Raw genomic sequence first — 27,930 nt, forward strand, 5'->3', positions numbered from 1 at the left:
CAGTTGTGAGTTTGTTGTCATTTTACTGTTCATAGTTTTTGATCTTCTTCTATTTCTTTGATAAGTCCCTTTAACATTTCATATAATAGGGGCCTGATGATGAACTCCTTGAACTTGACCTTATCTGGGAAGTACTTTATCTGCCTTTCCCTTCTAAATGATAACTTTGCTGGATAGAGCAATCTTGGATGTAGGTCCCTGCCTTTCATGACTTGGAATACTTCTTCGCAGCTCCTTCTTGCCTGCAAGGTTTCTTTTGAGAAATCAGCCGATAATCTTATGGGCACTCCTTTGTAGGTAACTGTCACCTTTTCTCTTGCTGCTTTTAAGATTCTCTTCTCATTTTTAATCTTGGGTAATGTAATTATGATGTGTCTTGGTCCAACTTCTTTGGAGCTCTCTGAGCTTCCTGGACTTCCTGGAAGTCTATTTCCTTTACTAGATTGAAGAAGTTCTCCTTCATTATTTTTTCAAATAAGTTTTCAATTTCTTGCTCTTCCTCTTCTCCTTCTGGCACCCCTACAATTCAGATGTTGGAACATTTAAAGTTGTCCCAGAGGTTCCTAAGCCTCTCCTCATTTTTTGAATTTTCTTATGTCTTCATTCCGTTCTGGTTGAATATTTATTTCTTCCTTGTGATCCAAATCATTGATTTGAGTTCCAGTTTCCTTCCCTTCAGTGTTGATTCCCCATTTATTTTTCCTTATTTTACTATGCATAGCCTTTACTTTTTCCTCTGTTTTGCGACTATACTCAACCATTTCTGTGAGCATCCTGATTACCAGTGTTTTGAACTGTGCGTCTGATAGGTTGGCTATCTCTCTGTTGTTTAGTCATATTTTTTCTGGAGCTTTGATCTGTTCTTTCATTCAGGCCATGTTTCTTTGTCTCAGCACAGCTGTTATGTTCTAAGGGGTGGAGCCTTAAGTATTTGCCAGGGCAGGGCAACCCATGTTACTGTGTTGTGGTGCTGTATGTGGGGGTGGAGTCTAAGAGGGAAGAATGCATATGCTCAGGTCTCAGCTGGCTTTCCATCACATTCACTGCTACCACAGCAAGCTAGGCCCTTCTGGAGCTGATTCCCAGGAAGGCGGGTTTGTGTTCGTTTTAGGACCCTGTGGGGCTAGAAGTTTCTCCCGTGCCACAATCCCCACATTTTTAGCCAGAGGTTTAGAGGCTTTCTTTTTCCTGTGCCAGAACCCTGGGTTTTGCAGTCTGTCTCGCTCCCTAATTGTTCCTATCAATTTATCCCCAAGCAAATGTGGGACTGCCTGGCCTGCCAGCCACTGCCTTGCTGCAAGTCCTCTCCCCACCAGATGCCCGTCTCTGTCCCTCCTACTGGTCTGGATGAATGTTTCTTCTTTAACTTCTTGGTTGTCAGACTTCTATACAGTTTGATTTTCTGGCAGTTCTGGTTATTTTTTGTTCTTATATGTGTTTTTGTCCTTCTTTTGGTTGTGTAAGGAGGCAAAGTGCATCTGCCTACACCTTCATCTTGGCCGGAAGTCCAAAATTTATGGTTCTGTGCTGGGCCCCATTCACAGCCATGCTGGGCCACAAGCAGCCTGTGGGCTGCAAGACTGCACAGCCCTGATATCTCATACTTGAATGAGTGTGCCTGTGTTCCAATAACAGTTTATGGACAACATCAGATGGTTGGCTAGATCTTGTCTGCAGGCCATAGTTTGCTGATCCTTTACAAAGTATTGCCCTGATAGAGGCCCTTTCAGGTACATGTCTGTTGGTGGGTAATTCACCACAGGTCCATCATATCCACACATCTTGGAGGTAAACGCCTTGTCTTTGTTCCACGCTATTTTGCTAAGGATAACTGATACCAGACAGCTAGAGAAGACAGAGATCGTGTCTCCCTACAGAGAAAAGGGCAGGCATGCTTATTACCTTCTATAAGAAGACACAGGATTACCCAAGTTCAGGGTTCCTTTTTCTGCTGTAATGTAACTCTGTGTGTCTGAGTGTCATCTGGCTCTTTTCCTGTCACCTGTAGGGAACAGAGGGCTGGGGAATGGACACCTATGCAAACACTCGATAAACTGTCCTTCACCTCTGACCTAGTGCTCCCACACTTTCTATCGGCATCCATGAGCCTGTGGCAGGCTAAGCTGTTAACTTATAAATGGAGTAAAACTGAGATGCTTCATAATTTTTGACAGTATCTAGTTTATTTAGCAGATATTTTTATATGTACCTGCATAATCACACACATATATAATATTTGTTGTTCTATGGTAAGGGCAAGTGAGGGATATGATGCTGAACAAGGCAGACAGACATAGTTCCTGGAACATCTAAGCAAGTATTACTTAAGTACCTGGCACTGTCAGAAACAATCTAAAATGTCTTTTAAAAAATGGTTTTTTTACACCAATTACTCCATACTTTTCTGGTAAATCTGGGTTCATCTTTATAGTCCACATTAATGTGGTTTAACTATTTATTAGTGGAAGAGTTCATCTTCTCGAAGCTAAGTATATAATTTTATAGTGTCCTTTCACCACATCCACTGTAGTGCTAGTAGTAAGTGGCAAGAGTGACACATGTGGTTCTGACTCTGAGTTATGATAAAAAAACAACAACACTGAATTGTGGGCAGGTGACAGGAAGAAAAAATAGGAAAAAGTATAAGAAATTAAAGAAAAAAACCCAACCTAAGCCTGCCTAATCAGCTCCCAAGTAAGGGGCAGACTGTACGGTGTAGTATTCAATAACAGTAACCTTGGTTAACCTCTGGTATTCTGGGTAAGTTTCCTGGGGGAATAAATCTCAGTGTGGTAAAATGAAATTGTGTGTGAATTCCATTTGCATTCCTAAGGAATCATTCTCCAATTACGGCCCCTCCCCATCTCCCCAAAATTACCTCCCACATTTACACTGCATAAGCTTTTAGGGGCTGCCATTGGTTTGTCTCCGTCAGAGCTTCTTGAAATCCTGACCCTCTTTCAAAACTATTTTCTCCACCTCCTCCCAGAAAAACAAATAAAACAAAACAAAACCCCTTAATCGAAGAGTATCTGATTCATTCATATTAGAAATGATTTCTGTTTTGAACTCCTGAAACACTCATAGCTTAAAGTCTTCTTATGGCTCTTAGTAATACTGTCTCATGTTGTAGCTATTTGTGCATATCTATGCACACAGAAGCCTGGCCTGAGTACCTTTGTAACTCCCTGCTTCTCCTTAATGAAACCCTGTATATAATAAGCATTAATTCAGCTGCTACTTTCTTTGTTCAAATCTCTTACCAGAAATATTGCAAGGGTCTCCTTGCCCTTAGCCTACTCATTCCGTAGGCTTCACAGATCCACCCACCAGATCGTGAAAGCAGTACGTAAAGCCCAGAGTATGATGGATGTGTGGGCAAGACCTTAGTTTGGCAATTAGCTTCAGGGACAATCTCAATGCATTAAACTATATTGTTATATTTTATTATTAGTTTTCACTCTATCACAGTCAACACAACTACCATGTTAGGCATAGCACTAGTCAAAGAGCAGTAATCAATGCAATTATACAAACTGGAGATCACAGATAAGTATCATGCAAACTCTGTCCTTCAGAAACCCGAAGTGAAGGAGGGAATCAGTAATATAATTAGGCCCAGGGTAATATGGGTATCCTAAAGAGGGGCAACTTTCCCAGCCTGAGTGGAGATATCATGGAAGCTTTCCTGGAAGAAGGGCTGAAAAATGAACATATAAAAATAACAATTTCGTACATGTACAAGATGTGTTTTATCTTTTCAGGGTTCAACGTAAGGCCTTCCCTATGCCTTGGAAATACTGCATTATGAATGAATACAAAATACAAAACATTAAACTAAGTGTGAACTGTCATGTTTGAAACACATATAAACACAACAAAAAATGGCCATGATTACAGCACAACTACGGTGGAATATCCATTTTTAAAAATGGATGAGATGTATTTGGATATAAACTTGAAAATCAGGAAGCATTAATATTTTTATAATTGTGTGATTACATTTTGCTCACAACACAAAACTATTTGGAATTTCAAAATATATGTTCAAATTTGATAAAGGTAACATGAGTAGGCTGTACAGCCTGACAGTCACATTCTCAAATGACCACCTCGACACTGTAGCACCAAAGTAGAACACACAAGAAAAGTAGTCTGGCATCTCTACAATATCTACTCTTACAAGGAAACATGAATGTCTTTGACGCTGATTATGATTCTTTTCCTATTATCTGTCATGTCAAATTTGCCTGAAATAATGACTTACAGTAGTTTAGTGCCAATCACTCTTAACCTTAGACTTCCCTGATTTACCATTAAGAACAGCCACAGGGTGTTAGAAAATATGTCTATTTATACACCAATTGAATATATCAAACCACAGCTCTGTTCACTTGATTTGTTTTCAGGTTTCAGGTGGCTAAGGGAACAAAGAAGGCTCTCACAGATATCCATAATTTCCTAAGTCTTGCAAAATCATCTCTTGTAAAATCTACAGAGGCGAATTTCCTGGGCTGGAATGACTGGCTCTTTCTTCATGAATCTGCAGATAGAATTTCTGGCTGTACTGACCACCATTATTTGGTGGTGACCTATGTCCTGTTAAGTAAATCATCATGTAGAAAGAATGTAATGTGGAAAAGATGAATTTGGGGAATGCTTTTTAGACAATTTAGTTAAATTCAAACACGTCATGGCCCATAATAAAAGCCACAGACACCTAATTTGCTGTTTAGGGGCACATCATTTTATGTGGCAAATTTTTGTCTTGAGATCCATGGAAAGAAACAAAATAGAAAATAGAAAATTAACAAAAAGTATGTACAAAGGCAGAAAAAATACTCAACAACCCTTTGTGCCCATAGATCAGTTTTTATATTCACACAGAAGGACCAGGCACCTTCCTGGGTGTCCCCACACTGACCTCCTCCCATGACCCTGTTGCCCAAGGGAAGAAAGGATCCTTAGGACATGTTTCTCTGAAAGAAGTAAAAAACCACCAAGAACAAATTCTTTCATATTTCCCAAATGTAACCGGTTCTTAAAACTTCAGTGAGCAATTAAAATGAATGACATTAATTTTAGAGACTCTGCCATTACAAAAATGCCTTACCTTTAGGGTCGAAATGTATATACATTTCTGCCATGTTACAGAATTATACAATATTTTACAGAGTCTGATTTTCACTGATAATGTAAAAACTGACTATTCCAAAGAACATCAGAATCATTTTACTCCTGAATGGAAAATACAAGATTATAGATTCTCTAAAAGGTACAATCTGACACGGGTCTGAGGAACTGAGTGCTGGCATGCATTTCCTTGAACATAATGAAGTCTGAGTTTGTTTGCAACTATGTATCTTCAGCCACAAAACTTTATTATACCTCAAGTGAATATTATGGTTTAATAGTTTAAGCATTAAGAAAATTTTTCTGGCTAAACGCCAAATTCAAAACTTTTTTTGTACAATAACATATCTATTTCTAACTTCTGGCCTGCCTCTCCCTTTGGACCCCGTCCCTGACAGACATCTGTACTTTGTAACTCTTCCTGCATCCTGGCTCTGAAGACACTGGGAGTTTTGGCCCAACAATCCTTTTCTGTTTGAATTCATTAGCGTGAGAATCACAGGACTGGAAAGGACTTTGGGAGGTCACACAGACATCAGCTTGCTGCTCTGGACAAGACTAACTCCAAACCGTGAAGACAAATGTTGTTTAAAGACTCATAGAGAAGACTGTAGGATTTCTCTCATCAACATGGGAGTGCTTAACATGCCTCACTGTTAGAAAATGCTGTGTGATATAGTTTTCATTTTATAAAAATGGTATTTGGCAGACGTCATGGCTTTCTATAAAATGAACTACCACATAGCGTATATTTTTTGTTCATTAAAAGGACAGTTAAGACTAAAATAAATTATTATTAGCTGGGCTCCAGTGGTCCAGCATTGAGGCAAGGGAAGGACTTAGGTTATATGACACCAACATTGCTTTACTGATTGTCATTCTCATTCAGTTTGGTCTTTAGTTTAACCCGTCTCATCTACTTTTACAACACACATGAATCAGAATATTCTCTAGGCAATTTTTTCATGAAAAACTCCTAAGACCAGCATAGCTGAGTTACTTATGAGCTATATGACCCTGAGTAAGTGCTACATGAGCAGTTTATCTATTAAATTATAATGATGATATGGAATGCACGGATTTGGGGAAGGGCAAATGAAAAAGTGTAGGTGAGCTGCCAAGCAAAAGTTCTGGTGCATAGAACCTGCTCAATAAATGCAAGTGGCCTCCTCTCTCTTAGTGTTAAAGAAATCACTGAATTTAATTTCTGAGGGCTGGGGGAACTGCTAATACTACCGTACACTTCGATGGATGCTAATACCAATGTGTAAAAGGTGGATGGGGGACTATAAAATGATGGATAAGACTGATACCGCTTGATCAGTTTAACATTGCTAAAAATGAAGTAAGCAGATGGGTGTGCCTCCTCCTCTTGTGATGAAACAGAAAGACTGTTGTGATACTTGGGAAGTGTCCCCCCATCCTCCACAAAAGCATCTGAGATCTGTAATAACTACTAAATTACAGAAAATACAGAAAATAGAGAAAATGTTAAATAACATTATAAGGACAAATGAGTCAAAATACAGAATGTAGGAAATTCTACAGATCGAGTGATCCAATCTCTCTAACAAATAAATGACATGGGAGGAAAAAGAAAGGTAGAACTGATAGAGATTAGAAGAGACATAAAAACCATCGTCAAAGGTAATGTGTGCATCTCAGTGGCTTCCTAGTTCAAACAGACAAATTCGCAAAAACATTTCTGAGACAATGAGGGAGAAGTAAATATAGACTATTATATGTTAGTAAGGAATTATTATTAATTTCACTGGCTGTAAAAGATACTGAAGTTATGTTTAAAAGTATTTACCTCTTAGCAGTGCTTACTTTAACTTTAGTATTTATGGTGAAATGATATAATATTTGGGACTTCTTTTAAAATATTCCAGGAAAACAATAATAGCACCAACAAGCTCTGGCTGGGTGGCTCAGCTGGTTAGAGCATGGTGCCAATAAGCCAAGGCTGCGGGTCCAGTCCCCAGGTCAGGGCATGTATAAAAATCAACCAAGGAATACAGGTAACAAGTAGAACAACAACAAATCTATGATTCTCTCTCTCTCTAATTAAAATCAATACATAAAATTCAAAAATAATAGCACCAATGAAAAGTGATGAGGGGAACAGACATAACAAGGACAACAGGATACTGATAATTATTAAAGATTGTAAGAGACACATAGGGTTTTTATACTCGTCTCTTTAGTATATTTCAGATTTTGCATGACAGCAACGATTTGTTTCTCAAGAGGAATCATCAAATTTTTCTCTCTCCAACTAAAACTGGTGAAATGACAGAAGTTTTTGTCATGAATAATATAATAAGCATATCAATGAAGGAAATTTTAAAAATTTGCTTGAAGCTTTCTTCAGAATCAGTTTAGGAAGCATTTCAGAAGGTAGAGCTCACATAACAAATAATTCTGATGAAACCATCCACAGAGCTTTTAGAAAAGGCCAAATTTATATTGCATCAAAATGAAAAAAGAGAGAGCTAAAGAAAGTGCCATCAATGGCAAATCATATATCTGATAAGGGGCCAATATCCAAAATATATAAAGAATTCATACAACTTATTATTTTAAAGAACCCAAACAAATGATCAGAAGATCTAGATAAACATTTTTCCAAAGCGGACACACAAATGGCCAACGGGCACACAAAAGCACTCAACATAACTCATCATCAGGGAAATGCAAACCAACGCCACAGCCAACTGTCACCTCCTATCTGTTAGAACGGCCGACAAGACAAGAACCGACAAGTGTTGGTGAGGATGTGGGCAAAGAGGACTCTTCTGCCCTGGGGAGAACGTAAAGTGGTGCAGCCGCTGTGGAAAACAGTACAGAGGTTTCCCAAAAAACTAAAAATAGAACTACCGTATGATCCTGCAATTCCACTTATGACTTCATCCAGAGAAAGTAAAAACACCAACCTGAGGAGCCGTCTGCCTCCCCATGTTCAATGCAGCATTACTGACAACACCCAAGATATGGAAACAACCTCAGGGTCTACTGAGAGATGAATGGATAAAAAATGGTAACATTCACACACACACGCCCCCCGGAATATTACTTAGCCATAAAAGAACAATAACATCTTGCCACTTGTGACACCATGGATGTACTATGAGAGCATTATGATAAGTGAAATATGTCAGACACAGACAAGAACTCTTGATCCAATTACATATGAAATCTAAAAAACAAAACAAAAACAAAATCCAAGTCCATACATAGAAAAGATGGGTGGTTGATAGAGTGGGGGCTGGGGGTGGGCAAAATGGGTGAAGGGGTCAAAAGGCACAAACTTCCAGACATAAAGTAAGTCACAGGGATGCAATGGACGGCATGGTGACTACAGCTGAAAGATGCTGCACCACATAAGCGAAAGTTGCTAAGAGAGGAGATCTTAACATTTTTCATCACAAGAAAAAAAACTTTTGTAATTATGTATGATGATAGATGTCGACCAGATTTAAATTGTGGTAGTCATTTTGGAATATACAGAAATATTAAATTATTATGCTGTATACCTGAAACAATATAATGTTACATGTCATTTATACCTTGATAAAGAACGAAGTGCCATCACCAGTACATATTATCAAATGACATATTTCTGTACAGCCACAACACATACTTGAATAACTGCTTGAGAGACTCAGGTTCTTCAGCTTACCACTGGGAGATAACACTCACATTAATGATTTTGTTATTTTATTGGTCTATGTTGATAACATTAATACAGTAATATTTATGAAGGTCTCTTTTATACTTGATAGTAAGTAACTAGTGAAGGTTTTCTACACAGTTTAGTAATTTTAAAGAGGTAGATGTATCGCTTGGGAACAAGTGTAGCTTTTGTGTCTAGATGGAACCCAATCTACAAGTCGATAAATGTCACAAAGGTGATTCTTGAAGACCATCTTTAAATTCTGAATATATTAAAATGCACTACAACAATCACTCAGAGTACCTTATATTAAAATTTAGCTTAATCTGTTTAACAGAATACTTCGACAAAGATAAAAAATTCAGTAATTTGAATACTCATCCACTGAGATAAATTCTTAACAAAATAGGAGGCAACTCTGAAAGCTCACTATTTTATACAGATATATCATTATTTAGCTAAACAGAAAAGTTTGGAATTCTCAATGTTTGGAATTCACTGTTCCTCATGGTGGGAAAAAAAGGATGTTACAATAAAAAGTAAAAATATGGGTAAGATTGATAGAATCACTGTTTATTTTTAAAATATGGTTCAAAGTTGGCTTATGTAGCAAATATTTTTCTAATGCTTAATATTCTTCAATAAACAAATGTAAGATAAAACTGTAAATGCACTTGATCTATATTTCAAGATCACTGCAGTAAAGTGAAGTTTGAGAGTTGTGTTGAGAAAGCTGGTTGTGGTGAAAACGAGTCCTCTGAGGCTCTTGGTCCCGCTTACACATAGCAAGACAGACAGGGTAAAGAACAACCACATCAGTTACTCTTCACTGAAAATGCCCTTTGATGAATATTGTTTCTGTGAGATAGTTTAAGAGAGACTGCCTCCTGTTTTGCACATTGGATAAGCACCAGCTGCAGTCCAATATATGATAAAGAAAACTGTTAACAAGAAAACACATATTAAAATTCCTTCTACTAGGAGCCTAAAACTAATGTACTACTTAGCTGCTTTGGCAGCATTTGGAGCATCTCTAACCAGTGATTCATCACTAGGTGGCTGATAAAGGAATGAAAAATGGTTGCCATCTGCAGCTATTTATGTAAAGGCGAGGCTTTCAAATCACTGTGAACCTCAGACAGAGAAAACTGTTGGCACATGCTTTGGCTTAGGTCAGTTTTATAAAATGCAAGAGACTAATAGTATAGTAGGTAATGACATAGAACAAACACTGTTTGTAATAGTAAAACTAATAAAAATGCAGTATAGAGTACAATACAGAATTTGAAAGGAAAATAAGAGATGATTTCAAAAAATGTTTAGGCTTGGAGGAGGCTGCTGCTTTGGCCTGGACTCACGGCTGACACACCATTTAACACTGGTCACGTAGGAAAGTGTTTCATGAAGGACATCTCCAACAGGAATGTCCTGAAGTACCACAAATTCAGTATGAAATATTTTTTCATCAACCCACAAGCAAATATCCATCCTTGTAGTTAAACATGCAGGCCTGGAATCAGAATGCCTGAGAAAAGTCTGTCTTTTTGCTATTTGTAAGTGGTATGCTCTTGGGAAACCTATTACGGCTCTCTGAGCCTTGGTTTCCACATCTGTGAAATGTGAATAATAACAGTTTTTGTCGTGTTGTGGTACTCCTATAACAATTATGGTGATAATCATATAATGCTCCTAGCACAATGGCTGCACTAAATAAGAAAAATATAAATGGCAGCAGAAAAAAATTTTTAAAAATTACCTCTTTTACTCTTGAAACCATAGGTCTTTTTCCAAGTTTCTCTGTTTGTCTGTGGCATACTACCATTCACCAAGGTTGGCTGGCTAATATGCAAGAGCATACGGATACAGACCAAAACTTCAGGCAGGCCTTGTCTTTGTCATGTAAGGACCATTAAAAAATAATTGCCATCTTGCCTCTACTTTCTTCCATTTCTAAAGACTAAATCTTACCACTCATTCTCTACCTAAAAGCTCTCCTACCAATAACTTCCTCCATAGAATCAAGTGTAAACTATTGGGTTGGCCAAAAACTCTATTTAATTTTTTTCTGTAAAATAAGATACATTTTTAAATTTTCATCAATACTTCTATTGATTTGGGTATTTTGAGTATGTTAGCTATTTTTTGCATTGTATAATGCTGATTAGTCTCAATTAATGTCTCAAGTTGATCACTATCAACTTCAATGGGTCTACCCAACTTTGGAGCATTGTCCAGTGAGAAATCTGCAGTCCAAAACTTCACAAATCACTTTTGGCACATTTCATCAGCGCCTTCTCCATATACTGCACAAGTCCTTTTTGTGTTTCAGTTGTGTTTTTATCTTTCTTGAAATAATAAAGCATAATATGCCAAAAATGTTGCATATTTTCTTCCATCTTCAGTTTTAAAATGGCTTCATAAAAATTCACTAATTTTGATAAGTTTTTGAAAAAACTACATGCTGATCAGTGACAGCTGTCACAATACAATCTAATAAAATTGTTTTGAATGAAGTTAAAGACAACTAAGTGCTACTAGAACCACCTTACAGAAAAAAATGACAAAAACAAACAAATAATGTTTTGTAATTGTTTTCTAACTTCTCTCCATTCCTCAATTCATTCTACAAATACTGGTGAGCAACTACTGTGTTTTAGTCTCTAGATGACAGGGAAACATTGATGAATAAAAGCCATGTCCCTATTCTCCTGGAATTTACAACCTAGTGAGGTCATCAGAAAACTAAGCCCAATGTGATCCGAGCGCAGACTCCAAGGAGACGGGCTCTTGGCAGAGTGGCTCTGCCATGGTGGTCTGGCGAGCAGAACTTCTCCCTGAGTCAGCGGTAGCCTCAAAGTTGTCAAACACATACCGCTGGTATGTAGCCATGACACTGTCGAGTGCCCCCAAGCCTCCTGAAGTTTTCCTGTGCCTGGGTTTGCTGACACTGGTCTCCCAAGCTTTCTGTCCGATCACTCCTTTGTTGATTACTGCATTGGTTTCCTAGGGCTTCCATATCAAACTACCACAAACTGGGTGGCTTAAAACAACAGAAATCTATTCTCTCACAGTTCTAGAGACTAGAAGTCCAAAGTCAAGGAGTCAGCAAGGTCCTGCTCCTCCCAAGGCTCTAGGGAAGGATCCTTCCTTGCCTCTTCCAGCTCCTGGTAGCTCCCCGCAATCTTTGGCTTTCATCGGTGTGCAGCTGTATCTTTTCAGTATCTGCCTCTGTCTGCACATGGTCTTTCCTCTGTGCATCTTGGTTCCTGTCCAAATTTCTCTCTTCTGATAAGGACACCAATCACTGGATTATGGCCAACCCTAATCTAGTATTACCTCATTGTAACTTAATTATAGCTGAAAAGATCCCATGTCTAAAGAAAGTCACATTCTGAGGTTCTGGGTGGAAAAGAATTTTGGGGGACACTATTAAACCTACCACAATTCTGAATTTCTATTTATATACTGGACATAATGAGACTTCTCCTGGTTCTGTTCTCAATTTTCTTATCTTCGAATACTTCACTTTCTCTGAGTGTGATTTCTAATTTACTTACGTGGATTCAATTTTTACTTCTGTCAGGATGGGTCTCCAAAACCACTTCTTAAACCACCCCAACACTTTTCTGATTTGTCAGCCTGCATTTCCAAACTCGCAGTAGGCGTTTCATCATGATTACTCCTCTAAAACCTTGACTTGTAAGTGTTCAACGCAGAGCTTAGTATCTGTTCCACAATCCCGACTACCCACTTTTTTTCTCTGACATTTCCAGTCCCCATTAATGGCATTCCATCCATTCAGTCACTTAGGCTAGACAGAGTCATTTAATTTCCCCTCCTATTATTATCCATATCCAGGCATTGAAATCTGTTTATTCTCTCCAGATGTTTCTTACATCCATTTCCTCCTTCCCATTCTAAGTGTCATTCTCATTATTACTGAGCAATTGTGCTCTTGAACAAGTCTCCGGGCAGCGTACCTACAGGAGCCTCTAATTCATCCTCCCCTCTGCAGTGTTGCTTGTTGCTCAACTCGTTGGCATTCAAGACGACCCTCACAGAATGAAGTGCTTATGAAATGAAGACCAAGTATCCCAGCAGAGCATTAAAAATCTTCTACTATTTGCCTTTAAGCCTACTTTTCAAGCTTATCTCCTACTATATTAACTTCCTTCTGTGCACTTACATTAACATTTATTGTACAATATGGCATAATAATTGCCCATGTATTTGTTGCAGTAAGTTTGGATTGTAAGCTCTTTGAGATAATGCTTGTAAGAACACGTTGTAAATATTGTTAGTTATCACCATCATCCTTTGGTTCTTCCCCTCAAGTCTGTCCGGCAGAACAGTCTAAGTAACATGGAGTAGCACTCAAAAAGTGCTAACACCTAAATGTCCAATAACTGATGATTGGTAAGTAAGTAAAATGTTGTAAATCCATGCAATGAAATATTATTTACCAACAAATAGGGACAAAATACTGATCCGTGATACAACGTGGGTGAACTGTGAACACACTAAGCTTAATGAAAGAAGCCAGCCACAAGAACACAAATTATATGATTCCATTCATATGAAATATCCAGGATAGGCAAATATATACACTGACACAAAAAATAATTGTGCAGGAGTGGGAGATGGGGTGCTGGAGGGTGGGAGCTAAAGCACATTAGGTCTCTCCCTCCTCCCTCCCTTTCTCCCACACTCTTTTCCTTCTGCCTTTCTTTCTTTTAGAGAAAGGGAAAAGGAAGAGGTAGGAGAGAGAGAGAGAAACATCAACTGGATACCTTCTGTATGCACCCAGTCTGGGCACTGAACCTGCAAGCCAGGCATGTGCCCTGATGGGGAATCGAGCGGGTAACCTTTCAGTTTGCGGGACGATGCCCAACAAACTGAGCCACACTGGCTGGGGTGCACACTAGGTGTCTTCTGAAATTCATTGTGGTGATGACTGCATACCTCTGTGAATATACAAAGGCCCATTAAATTACACCCTTTAAATGAGTCGACTGTGCGGTATATAAATTTTATTTCAGTAAAGCTGCTAAAAATGCTAATAGCCAGAGAGAACCAAGATTCTTAACTTTGACTTTGATGTACCATTTGAAGATGTCGCTATAAAACATGTAAGGTTCCCAAGGTTCACATTTTTCAAACTAGGAGTTGAGTTAAAAGATTGGAAGTCATGCATGGTTGAAAATATATGACATAAATGAATTTTTTAGACTAATGCTTTTATGAAAAAAATAAAGAACTTGTAGTTTGTAATCAAAGCTCAGTTTTTCTCCAACATCCAAAATCCAGTGCAGGATGAGAGGCAGACTGGCCCCTGGACGTGGTGAGCCCCCAGAGGAAAGTAATAGCCATCACAGTTATAAAGCACTAACTACGTACCATACACTGTTCTGCTTTTTTACATGCAGCCACCAATTATTCCGCCCAACAACTCAAAGAGGTCCGAACTACTTTATGCCTAATTTGTAGATAACTAGGTCCAGAATCTATGCTTTTTAACAACTGGGCTATAGTGCCTCTCTGTTCTTCATTTTGCTCCTTCTGTTTGTTACTCTCTTTAACCATGTTGCTGTTAAGAAATAAGTTCTAACTTATGAATAACACTATTTACTGCAACTCTAATGGGGGAAAATGCTTTTATTCCTCAGGGGCATATCCTTTCTATTTGAGGGAAGAATAACTCATACACAGACGGGTACAGACCATTAATTCCTATTTACTTGTCCTTTCTTTCTTTTATGCCCAGACATTTCTAATGCTGAGCAGCAAACATCAAACACTGATGGCGAAGCACAGTTCTTCATTTCCAGAAAGAAGTGCTCCCCACCCTCATTAATGCGAGAGTATTTAGCGGGAAAAGAAAAAGAGGCTAATAAAATATCTCCCACTAAATAAAGTGACAGTACTAAAATGACTTCAGTATTCCAGTTTGCAAATGTTTTCCATTTACTTTAAAAGCACTTTCTGGAGGGCGAGGAATGCTAGCATGTCAAAGTATGTGTGCATGTAGGCATGTATTTATTTATTTATATTTCAGAGGCCTGAAAATTTACGTTTTCACTCCAAATTCTGCCTCAGCAGATCATTCGCCAGTGAAGGAGAGAAGGATTTCTTTTACTGCATCACGGACTGAATGATGAATCTCACAAGTGAGTGAGAAGCAGAGGCAAGTCCCAGGGCTGGCGGGCACAGAGGAGACTGTGGACACAGATCCCTGGGAGTCTCGGCTGTGACACCAGCAGGGACTGCCAGGGTGTCCTAAAAAGTCACTCTCCTTCCCTTCATCCTCGGCAAGGAAGTCCCGACTTCCCCTTTAAGGAGGAGCAGGCACATGACTGCTGGGATGACGGACTCCGGGATGTTGGCAGCACAGTGTGTTGGGTGTGGGTTCTCAGACGTATCCTTAAAGGAGGTATGTTCTTTTTGGTCCTTTCCTCCTCCTGTGGCTGGAATGAGGACAAGATACTTGAGGCTTGTGCATCCACGAAGGAAGAGCAAGCACTGGGACGGCATAGCAGCAGGAGGCGGGTGTGCTGGGCCCTCAGGCTTTGTAGAGACTCACGGTCCTAGACTGTTTGTCTTCAACTGTTCTGTGGTGTGACAGGAAAAGAAACTTCTGTCTTCTTCAAGCTGTGGTTCTTTTGTATTTTCTGTCTTGCATATCTGAACCTCATCCTAACTGACACAGGGCTCAGAAGCTCTGGCTGTGTCTCCTCTGTTGCTGAAATTCTTTGTCAAAGGCTCGTGCAGGGTTTACAGGAATCTATAAACTTCCTGAAACTGTATGTTAAGTCTGTGTGTGTTCATGTATTTTTTTGAGGAGAAATGGCCCGTGGCAATTCATCTAACTTTTCAGATCCTCAGCTTTCTTATGCGTAACCAGGAGAGACCAGCACTCACCTCTGCAGAGCTGATTTCAAAAGCAGATATGATTTGCATACAGTGCACAGCATGGTGAATACTGCCTAGCATAAGAGGCTCTCCTTACTTCCAAAATTTTGCAAATAGTCTTGTGCTTCTCACTGAGCTTAAATGTATTAGCCACCTATGCTTTCCCTTACTCCCTCTCACCAAGTTACCATTTTGGTTGCCAAGAGCACAGATTCTTTCTCCACAATGTCTTCTGCATTTACTTGTCACCACACTGACAACTCCCAGCATTACGGCTTTTGTCATCTCTTCTCTGAGACCCTGAGAGGCCAACAGACCCCATTTTGGGTTCCTTCTTACAGTATTCCACATTCTCCAGACTGAGAGATGAACTTCCTTCAGACCTGGACTGCCAATGGGTCTCCAATGCCTATCAGCTGAAATTGCAAACTCAATGCTTTAAAAGTAGTCAAGGCACCACAACACAGGAGGGAAATTATGAATTCACACAAACAAGGTTTGAGTACTGGTTTTACCTCCTTACTTGTTTTGTGATCTTGGGAAAACTTTTTAACTTCTCAGAACCCAAGCTACCTTAGCAAGAAGGAGAGACGACAGTATGTACTCTACAGGTTTATAGTGACAACAGAAAGGACACGACGCATATGAGGACAACTTTGATGCCTGGTACATACTAGGTGCTCGGTAAATTTGGTGCCTGCTTATTCCTGCTATAAAATGGACAAAAACTTAAAAAGTATGTCTATAGGTTATCATTCCTCCATTTACCTCTTAACTGATAACACGTATTAATCAAACCAGGTTATCTGCCACCTCCTGGATGAACGTTCTGTCTTCTTCTAGTCAATTCTGAAATTTTGCTCATATTGATTATTTCAGTCCACCTCTGCCCCTACCATTTCATCTGATGAACTCCTACTCGGCCTTCAAGGATCCCCTAAATTGGTCAGACAGCAACTCTTATTTCAAGAGGCACATTCTTGGCATATTGTCTATGGTACTTCGCAGTTTGTGCCTTATTCTGTGTACTTGGCATCCTTTCTGAAAGACTCCAGGTGCCTTGAGGGCACAACTAGGGCCTGGTCTACTTCTGTGTCTCTCATGGTCCTCACCCATGAGAGGTCCTTTTATCTGCATTTAGTGAGTTCACCTCCAAATTCCCAGGTAGAGTTCCGTTCCATGTATTCCCAGATCCCCCTTTCATACTTTCACAACATCATGGAGACAGAGAGATTGAAAGTGTGTTTAGAGAATACTCTATTTTATGTTCCCCTCACCGTCCAAAAAAGGAGGCAGTGACTTCTGGATGCAAAACACCTAGCAGTCCATCCAGCACTGCTAGGCGTAACTCAAAGCCATTCATTACTGTGTCCACTGGGTACACACAACTGTTTCCTTTCCTTCATTTCCTAAGAGTCTGGCTCTGCCTCTTACTTCCCCAAAGTCCCCAAGACTTCTTTGTCTTTTCTGCATTTCAACAAGAATGAATCTTGTATCTGGCTTTGAGTACCCTTCATAAAGATGATGGATAGGAACTAAGCCTTCTAGCACACATCAGTACAGCTGCCAGCGGGCAGGAGGTGCTTATAAAATAAAAAGGCTCAGGATTCTATGAACATATGTGTAGCTATAAGAGAACCGCCCAACACAGCTGAAAAGAAATACCCAAGAACACTCCCTGTTATTCTTTCTAAGTGTGTATGGAAGAGGCAGATCATACCGACTGCAGTCATCTCCCAGGAGGTTCTCCTGCTGCAGGGTCACCCTGTGCTGGTCTCGTAACCCTGCCTATCAGGTCCATGTGCTTTAGAATTACAGGAAGTTTGTAAAGTCAAGTTTAAAGCAGCAAAAGTTTAGTTTTTAATTTATTGGGTAATATCAAGTATGACTGTCTGACTTGGAACATTTATCCATGTAATTATGAAATAGAATTCTATGAAATAGAAACCACACAACTATAAGGTTGAATGAAGTTTTAGGCCAGTCTGTGGATAAGTGTGTAAGATAAAATGTTATCAGAAAACGCAATGCAATTAAATCGCCACTAAGCTTCAGGAATTAAGCATCACACATTGTAAACTCAGTTTCAAAAATAGAAATGATCTTATCTATAAAGTTCCTATACATCATTAGAATTGGGAGAGTATTTTGAGAATCTGTGAAGTTGCTTGTGGGCTACACTGTCTTTGTATTAAAAAAGGAAGCACTGATCAAAAAAAAGGTTTTGGTTTTAAGCACCTTGCAGACAAGAAAATATCTCATGTGTGTCAGGAAAACGCACGTGAAGTTTGCCCAAACTGTATTTTTGGGAGCATGCTAGACAAGGACAATGGGAAGATTTAAAAAGTGATGTGAGGCTTTTCTCCAGATGGAGACGGCCTTTGATGTGCAGGGAGAAACAGCTCTGCCAGATATCTGCAAAGGAAAAGCTGGAAAAACTAGAGCAGAAAAGGGTCAAATTTTTAGCGAGGCAGTCTTTCTAGAGACCCTCTGCCAGTGGCAATTCGTCTCTGAAGCCACAGACCCTACAGAAAGTGCAGAGCACACTGTGTGGGCCTTCAGAGTTGGGCAGGCTGGAGAGACAGAGCTGAGAGTGGGAGGCCGGTGTTGAGCATGAGTTTGGCCAAGCCCCGCCAGGGTCTAAAACCAGAGCAGTTAAGAGAGATATGAAATAGAATGGATCCCCGTGGGGAGTCTGTGAGGCTCACGATGAGCCCTAATCCTCAGCCCTGTCTGTGAATGTGACTCCACCCCCAGGACCACAGCTGAAGGGCAAAGAGCTCCTGACACCAAACTAGTGCAAGCAGGAACGTGGAACTGGACTGGGGGTTGGAAGCTCTGGGAGCAGTAGGGAGATTATTAGATAGCCTGAGCAGGGGGGTGGAGGGCAGGAGCACAGCCAGCCTGTTAAAAACGGAGAATAAAGGAAATATTCCTGGCCCGACGTCCCGGCGTCCAGAACTCCCTGCCATATCCTGATACTAGACCCCTCTATTTTTTGCTAGCCAGCTCCAGCTTCGCTGGGGTTTCTGCTACCTGCAAGCTAGAGGACTGCAGCTGACACAGTGCCTGGGGGGCACTTGACCGGGTAGCTGTGGGAGAATTGGGTCTCTTAAAAGCAGTCCATTTATCACGTGCAATCAGATCAGCATTCTTACCAATTATGACCTTGACATCCAGTCCATAAACACAAAAAACAACTTTCTCAGACACATGGCTTCCTTGGTCTACCAGGTAGGATCCAGGTTCTTGAATCAATTGATAGGCTGATGATGATGGTAATAATGACAGCAGCTACCACTGTAACCAAGTGTCATAAGAATAATTTACTGAGCCTTTAACTACGTAAGGCACTATGCTAGGTGCTTTATTTTACATGCATTATCTCTGCTCCTCACAAGTCTTTAAGGTCCTGAGATAGACTTTTGTTTGAAAAGGTCTGTGATACAGGCTCAATAATGAAGATATCACTTGGGAAAGGCCAGCATGCTGGGAAGGCAGGTACTTAGCATGATGAATTCTCCATGATTCAAGATCTGGCCACTGACCTCTTAGCCTTAGAAAATTTGCATTGGTGTCCCAGCACTGACTAGCGTTAGGAATGCTGAGTCATGCCACAACATTCGAGGGAGATGAATATACAAACCAGATGCCAAGTCATTAGTTTACCATGAGCCTGTGCAACTGCCAGGGAGCCTGAAGATGGTCTGGACTGAGCAGTGCATGATGCTTCCTACAGAGACAGAGTGCACTGGGGCCCAAACTACCAGAAAGTTGTTTGGATGGCTAGGTGATTTGAGTGTTGGACACAGACATTTAACAGCTGCTATATTCATCTCCATGAAGGGGATTTAGCTACCAGGTAAATCAGACACTTTGGTATCATTTCTTTGGATGCTGCCAGTAGGACTCTTGCCAACAAGTACTTCCTTGAACCTCCTAGAGGCTTCTAGAACTGACCACCTCTCCTTTTGAAGTTAACATTCTTTCTTGAGCTATCCCCAATGCATTTTGTATGTCTGGGTGTCCTTTTATTTAAAGTCATTTTGTGTATCTTTGGCCTGGTTCATTGTTTCATTATGTAATGGTTTGAGGTAAAAGGGTAATTTTATTTCCCCTCTTTTCACATTTCTCAACAAAGTAGCTCACTGCCACCCAAACAGATCACCTGCAATACCATTATCCTAATGTTTCACAAATAGGTGAGGTGCATAGGATGGAACTCCTGGGATGACATTCTGGCTCCTTCACTTTAAGTTCTGTGATTCAAGACCGGTTAATTTCTCTCAGCCTCAGTTTCCCCACTCATAAAATGGAGACAATGGCTACCTCACAGAATCAAAGAAGATTTAATGTGGTTACATATATAAAGTACCCAGCAGAGTGCTGGGCTGAATTCACAGCAGGATCACAACACATCAGAGAAAAGTAACACAGATCCCTACCATTTAGACTCATCTTAGTTTCCAAGGAAGCAGTTTTTTGTTCATTATTCTTCTGGTGTGATTTTTATAATCATATTACTGTAACTTTAAAAAACTAATTTCCCTAACTTTTGAACTGGATAAACAAAAGCAAACTGGGCACCAGCACACTGATTTCTTTGGCTTCCTGCTCTCCTTCTCCACCAGGAGTAAACAAACGACACAGCTTGTTTTTGCCTTTTTTTCTTCCTGTTGTCCTTGTGAAGATGTCCCGTAAGAACTCTAGTAATGCTTTTTGCTCATAAGAATTCTGCACCAAATTCTGAAGCTTGAAAATGCCTTTTTAGCTGAGAAAAGGGCCATGAAATCATAGAGCGTTAGTAACAAATTTATTCTTTTTTCCCAATGAATTCAATTTACTCTTCTGATGTCAGAATCCCCTAAATTACATGATTGTCCTACATAAATAGATGGTCTATATTAATATATATTCAGCTATTCTATCTTATGAACTTGCATATACAATTATGCCTTCTTTTTCTGATTATATTGTATAGGATTTCCAATCACACTGTTATAGACCTCCTAAGAGTTGGGACAGATCTCTTTATATCCTCATTGTCTATACATTGTCCCTACATTGATATTGAGAATATACCCAACCATTATTTGTTAATAAGAAATGCTGTGAAGTGGAAAGAAAAACAACAGATGGATACATTTGTCTCATGGGTTAAAGTCACATTTTCTGAAGGTATAGATCTGAATCTAAGTGTCTATTTAATTTTTCTAGTGTAAAGTTTTATGAACCTATGTTAATTTTCCCTAAATTACTCAAACATTTCTTTTTTCTCCAAACTTTCTTGCATTACAGAAATTCCTGACTTTAGTGACTACATCTTTCCTTTTAATCCATATATGCCATCAGTGCCAAACACCCTCCACTTTACTTCTTTAACCTTGTTACCATCAGGGATGGTAAACTGCCTCAGGGTTGCCCATCCATGGTGTTTCCACTGAATTTAATGCTCAAGCTTCGTACTTGCACGATCCTTTGGGGGAAGAGGATGTTTAGTTTGGCCTATTGTCACATACCAAATGAAGATATCTAAAAATTTGGTGCAACATAAAAATGAAAACAAATATGAAAATAATAATAACAACAACACAGTATTCAGAGAGAAAGAATAAGCACCATAACAGACCTGGGTGAGAGTGGAAATATCTATTCCCAGTCACACTACAGAGGATGGACTGAAGTCCTACATCCAGGCACGCGGGCGCTTCCTCAACGAACCCCTCAGCAGGCGGTGCACACAGCAGGATAAGGACAGAGCAAGTCCTCGTATGTACTGGATACGGCGCCAGAAATTTCTTATTTTTAAGCTCATTTAAACCACAAAACATTCCTTCTAGGTTGAAGGCATTACTCTACCTTACAGATCCTAAGTATACTATAAACACCTAAAATTTAACAAATTGATCACAAAATAAGCTCCTTTTGCTTTTTGTGAACATTAATTTCAGGGTCTTTAATCACAACTGGTGCTTAGTTTGATTTAACATTATAGACATGTTTTCCATTATAATTGCAAAATAAACTCCATAAAGTCATTTGAGGAACCTGTTTATAAATCCCATTATCAATCACAGAAAGATACATAAACAGACAAATATGAGGGTTCTGTATAAGTGAACTCTGTAAGGTCAGTTTTTTATGAACTAAATGGTCCTGAAGGAAAATTTATCCAAACTCAATTGTTTTTAGGACTGAAACCAAGGAGATTAACTTATCTTTGTCTTCAAGAACTAGCCTCTGTCCAGGGGGCAGTGGGCTTGGCAGACTTTTCAATGACCTCACCAAGAGCCTGTGTAATGTAATCACATTAGACTGGGTGTTTATGGTAGATAATACCACTGAAGCATAACAATGCATTCTGACATAATTCAGTTTGTAAAACCAAAACTCGCTCAATGGCTCGCATAAAATAATGACAAACAATGTACTACTTTTGAATAATACAAAATAGGAACATTCCATTCATGAAGTCATTCATCCATTCAGTCTATTTATGGGGCATCTCCATGGCAACAGATACTATAGAGCAGGTAATGACCATTCCTACAGAAACCTACAATCTAGGAGGGAGACCAGACATGGACAAATAGTTAAAAAATGAGGGATGGGATGAGAAATAGCATAGAAGTGGTGCCATGAAGTGTTAGAGGACTTTAAGAGGATGGTGGTATAATGTTTGGAGCTGGTGTCCGGGAATGACTTCATGAAATTCATGGCACATGGTGAGCTGTTTGGAAGTGTGATCAGGATTTCAGCAGAAAAGGAGAGATTTTTCTCTCGCACTGAAGAAGAGTGAGTGGGATGGAGGCGGGATGTAACCAGCTGGTTTGGGGAATGCTGAGCAGGCCCGTTGGACTCCAGCATAGATCACACAGAGGGGAGGGAAAGGTGAGCTGGCCGAGGGGTCGGGAGACTGTGGAGGGGCCTCAAGGCCAGGCCAGCAGGGTGGAGGAATTACTGAAGGTTTTTCTAAGGAGAGTCATGCAGTCCACCTGCACTTGAAGAACGTCATAGGAAAGTTCAGAAGAGAAAGAGACTGAGGGCTGGAATCACACATAGGGGGCTCTCTTAGTGGTCCCAGCATCATTTGTGAAGGAGGGGTGGAGGGAAGCAATTCACTATGTGTAAGGCATGTATTAGTTCTCAAGACAACTCTGAAAGGTAAATAACATTGAACCCAGTATTCAGTTGAAGAAAGTAGGGCTCAAAGAGATCACTAAGGTCACTGAGTTAGTAAAATAAAAAGGGGAGGGGAGCAGGAGTCAGCTGTTGGGACTTTACTGTCCACAATAGCTGCATGACACAATTATGACCATGGGCCTTCCTTTCATAAGCTCCCTGCAATTCAGGATCGGTGGTCCAATGACTTAACTGTGTCTCTGGACCCAGAGATAATCACATACAGCATGAGAACGATTCTGACAACACAGAGGTTCTCCTTGAAAGCTGAAATTAGGGACACTGCCATCCCAGAGGGCCAGAGAAACGTCCCTAGACATGCTAGACCGAGAACCTCGCATGAGTGGACACTGTTCTTACCTGTCTCTGAGTCCCCGGGAGGTACTCAAGGAAAAACTGTCATAAAAATCAAACTTGTGACTCATATAACACATGTTCTATTCTGAACAGAAGTTCCAAGGACACGAAACAGTTTGCATGGTTCTAAGATGACAACACAGTTATTGCCACAGGTGAGGTGCTCCCTACTCCCTGGGACAAATTCTGTTCTTAGCCAGGGGTATACAGTAAGTTCTCACTCAACATTGTCAATAGGATCTTGGAACTGCAGCAAAACAATGAATAACAAAACCAATCTTACCACATGCTAACTGACATAAACAAGAGTTAAGGTCCTGCAGCATCTCGTTAACGTTCCAATGAAACATCGTTATTTGAGAACATGCTGTATAAGGACTGAACCAGGAGCTCAGCAGCTCCTGGCAAACTCTGCCTGTTCTGCTCTGTTGGACATCTCAGTTTTAATTCTGGGTGTTCCTTCTCACCACTGGGATGGAGTTCTCCCTTTCAACTTACAGTAGGTGCAACCATGTCTTGGTACCAGGTCAGCATCCCTGGCTTTGAACTCTGCTCACGTCCCAGCTCCTCTCTCTCCAGCGAGACAGGAAACGTGGCAGGACCTCTCTGCTCCCGACTCCTCGCTTGCTGAACCCTGCCAGGCCCACTGTCCGCACCTGGGGCTGTGCCAATCCCCTGGCCATCTCCAGCTGGCCTGTGGGGTCATCAGCCTTGCTCTTTCTGCTCCGTGAGAACAGTTTTGGTGACAGTCAACACAGTAGAAGCGGCAGTCCTCACCCTTACATTGCCCTTGCCATGTGCCAGGTATTGTTCTATTAATATTAATGCCTATCACAATCACATTATTAATAGCTTCATTCTATTGATTTTAAAAAGGCAAGACAAAGAATCCGAGGCTGACAGAGTGACTTGTCTAGAGTGACATGGTCTCCCAGTGGCAGAGCCAGATTCTGACCCCCAGCATTCAGGCCACAGTTCACTCTCTTCACCACGGTGCCGTCCAACCTCTCCAGCAATAGTGAGAAGGTGAAGTGCATGTCGTAAATGAATGTACTTTCTACCTTAAGTGCCCTGTTTTCTATCCCTGACATAATACAATACTATTAGTAGAAGTTACCAGATTGATGTTCATAAATATATTAATATTAGCTATAAATCTGATCTCCCAAATCAGAAAGAAGCCCTTATAGAAGGCTGCAACTTTGATATATATTTTCATTTTGACTGAAAACACCATAGGTGTTCTGCATTTAGAGAAGTCTAATAAGACAGTAGGATTCAAAGACATTGCTGATTTATTAGCAAAACTTATCCAGGAACACTGGTAGAGAATGTGATCATGAACTTGGCATTGATAGGGGGGAAAACAAATCTGAGGATTTAAAAATCAAAGCAGAGCTACTTAAAAGTTCTCACAATAAGAAAAATAAAGACTCAGCATGCAGACAGCCGGCAGCTGGGCCATCGGTGCCCAGCGTGCTCTGGCTCACTGATAAAATGCCGGCATGCGCCGTTGCTACCGACTCAGAAGGTGAACGTCCGACTAGTGCATCAAGATCAATATTAAAAAGAATTAAGTAAGAATACAACACTACCTGTGCTAATATGTATCATGAACTTCTGATTTGTATTATTACTCTAACTTATTAAGTATGGAGCAGTCATTGTAAAAAAATGGTGAATATTGCTATGTACCAGAGGCTGGGGATAAGTGACCAAGGCATAAAAGAAGCTTATTTTCTAACAGTAGAGATAAAAAGATGATAAGCAACAAAATAAATAAGTGCACAGGATAATTCTGAATAGCAAAAAGAGCTATGAAGAAAGTCAAACAAGGTAATGTAGTACAGGAAAAAGTGAACTTGCCAGGATATGACATTTGAGCTCGTACCTGACTGACAAATACAAGGAACAGGACAAGGGAAATGACGCTGAAGTGGGGTGCTCCGGGGGAAGGGGGAGGGGAGACTGGCATGAGATACAGTCAGAGGATGGGAAGGGCACAGATCACAGGTCCTTGCAGGCCACACAAGAATGTGAATTTTGTTCTAAGTGTCAGAGAAAGTCAGCATAATATTGTAATTTAGGAGAGTGATGTGACCTGGTCTACATTTTTAAAAGTTCGCTTCAGCTGCTGTTTGGAAAATGCATTACAAGAGGTCAAGAATGAAATTCTAGATATCAATTAGGAAGCTACTGTGGTAGGGAACAGAAGGCGGGCTTGGACTTGACTTGCACTGGAGAGAGAGATGGAATAGGGACCTATTCTGGAGGTAGAAGTAATAGGACTTGTTGATAACTCAGATGCAGGGAGATGGGGAAAAGGAGCAATCAGGAATGATTCCTAGGCTTTGAGCAATTGGTTGTATCATCTATTAGTAGGTAGAAGACTCAGAGAAAAACACATTTTAGGAGAAATTCAGATTCATAGCATATTAGTAAGTAGACTGATAATAGAGTGATATCCATAATGACATTTACATTGAACTCAGGGACCTGGGAAGAAACAAACTTTCCCAAGACCACACAGAATACAATCATTGGTCAGATGGTTTTCTTATTAGCCTACCTCAAGCCCCAAGACCGTTTTCATTTTCAGCCTTGGAAATGAAGTGAAAACTCAGTTACCCATTCTGGCTGTATGTGGACATACTCTATTTCACTGAGCAGCTCCGAAAATGCTGCGGAGTTGAGAGCATACGGTAGGTGGTCACAAAGTGTGTGGTGAACCAAATGACCCCTATTCATCTTAGAGACCACAGGACCCACTTACCGATGGGACTAAGAATAGAATTGAGAACTCTCAAAATAGTCGTGTACTACTATGAATCTGAATTATATTATTCTATTATATATTTTAAATATTTTGAGTGTATACATAGGTGTACATTTCTTTCTGATACTGTTAATGGAAAAAATAGGTATACTCCAAACACTTTCCTAGTACCGAATCAGCACTTCCCCACAGTATTTTAATTTTAACGACATACCTGCAGCATGTCTCCCAGGTCAGCCGTGCTAATGTCTGGATCCTCCGTGGTGTTGAAGGGCACGGGAGTTATTCGGACAAGGGTGAGCACTCTAGGCTCTGGGTATCGCCACAGCATCATCCCTGGGGTATCTTCGGTTTCATTGTAAAACGAGACTTCATAGACACCAGGCATTTTCGAGGGTTCTGTTCAATGAAAGTATAATTAATTGTATGCTTTTGAAGGGAAATACACTGGTTTATGACAGCAAGAAAAATATTGTGAGGATAACAGAAAACTTTATAAAGAAGCTGGGTGGTCATTTTTATGTGGTTTGAGATGGGAACAAATGGAGAACTTCCCCTTGGAGATCCTGAAAGGTACTTTACTATTTTTGTACTGCAGGTTCCACGCGCCGTTCGAGTGATCTCACTGCGGAGCTGTCACTACTCACCAGCGTCTCGGATGTACTGAAACAGGCCCGTCCGCAGGTCATCGGAACTCTGCTCGCTTTTAAATGTCTGGTTCTTTTCCACAGGAGGCGGCACATGCGGTGGCGTGTCAGAAACTTCACAGTTTCTCTCCTCATTAAGATACCCACGGAGCAGTTCATGCAGAAGAACTAAACAATTCAAATGTTCCTGACCCCAGAAAACCTTTAAAACCATATGAAAAATTTTAGTGGCTTTAAAATACAAACATTTCATGAAGACAATTTGGTACAATCATATTTGAACTAATGCAAGACAGCAATTATGTTTAATTTAATTACTGACAATAACTGAACTACAGTATCTAAGTAACTGGACCTGTAGAGTATAATTCTATTGCTTGAGTAAATATACAAAGACAGCAAAATCAATTATGTCGTATGTTATGTGAGTAAAAATCAATTTTAAGTGCTAAATTAATGATGAAATTAAGTTAATGTGAGGTAATGTTTATTAATTAACTTAGCTAAGAGGGAAAAGAACACCCATTACAGTCTGAGAAAAACACGTGGGTCTTCTAGGCCAAAATGTTAATGAACTACTAAGAACCTCACCAGAATAGCTTCCTAAATTCTGTTATGAGATTAAACAGATGCATACTGATCACAGGGCTCTTTTCTCTGCACTTTTACTTTGAAGAGAAGAAGTGACGTCGAGGCTTAATGAACCTAAACTCAGAAGTCTCCCAACCTCTGTGCCCAGTGAGAACGTGCCCGCACGCAGCCCCGCACGGCCCGGGAATCACTGTACCGGGGGCCACAGGAGGGTTTCAGAGGCCAGGTCAATGTCTCCTCTAACCATGAGGAGCGAGTCCCCTTTTCTGCACGTGAAGAACACCAGTCTAAAACAGAAGTCTGACCAATGGGTAATAATAATCATGGATTCCAAATTTCAATGCTATTAAAAATTTTTCTCTGAACATACTGAATAAAGGCAATATTACCTTCTAAGAAATCCATAAAACACACACAAAGAGAATATAGAGAGGTAGGAAAAATAGTCCCCTAGCTGTGTTAAGTTCCTGGACAACCTGGACATTGGTCCTATTCTCTGGAAATAAGGCATCTCATATTTGAAGGTAAAAGATATGATACAAAGTCTACCTATGGTCTCATCAATGTTATTTTTATTGGATCAAAAAAAAACTGAGATAGGTAAAAAGTCAAGGCAAACACTCTGTTCCAGCCTTCAAATTGTCAAGAGACAGTCAGAG

General features: G+C 40.1%; 1 protein-coding gene across 9 annotated transcripts in view; it reads right to left on the reverse strand.

Annotated features, from left to right (window-relative positions):
• The window catches only part of VPS13B (vacuolar protein sorting 13 homolog B), a 700,507-nt gene that overhangs the window by 118,749 nt on the left and 553,828 nt on the right, over positions 1 to 27,930 (reverse strand). For all 9 annotated transcript variants that reach the window (XM_053660831.1, XM_053660829.1, XM_053660828.1 and 6 more), the window contains 2 exons: positions 26,681 to 26,882; positions 26,248 to 26,432 (listed from right to left, as the gene is read on the reverse strand). In XM_053660831.1, coding sequence (XP_053516806.1) covers positions 26,248 to 26,432; positions 26,681 to 26,882 — 387 coding nt within the window. The remainder of the gene's footprint in view (positions 1 to 26,247; positions 26,433 to 26,680; positions 26,883 to 27,930) is intronic.

The sequence above is a fragment of the Artibeus jamaicensis genome, unplaced genomic scaffold (genome assembly GCF_021234435.1).
Source record: "Artibeus jamaicensis isolate MK-2021 breed Jamaican fruit bat unplaced genomic scaffold, CSHL_Jam_final scaffold_916, whole genome shotgun sequence".
In the NCBI taxonomy this organism is placed as follows: Eukaryota; Metazoa; Chordata; class Mammalia; order Chiroptera; family Phyllostomidae; genus Artibeus; species Artibeus jamaicensis.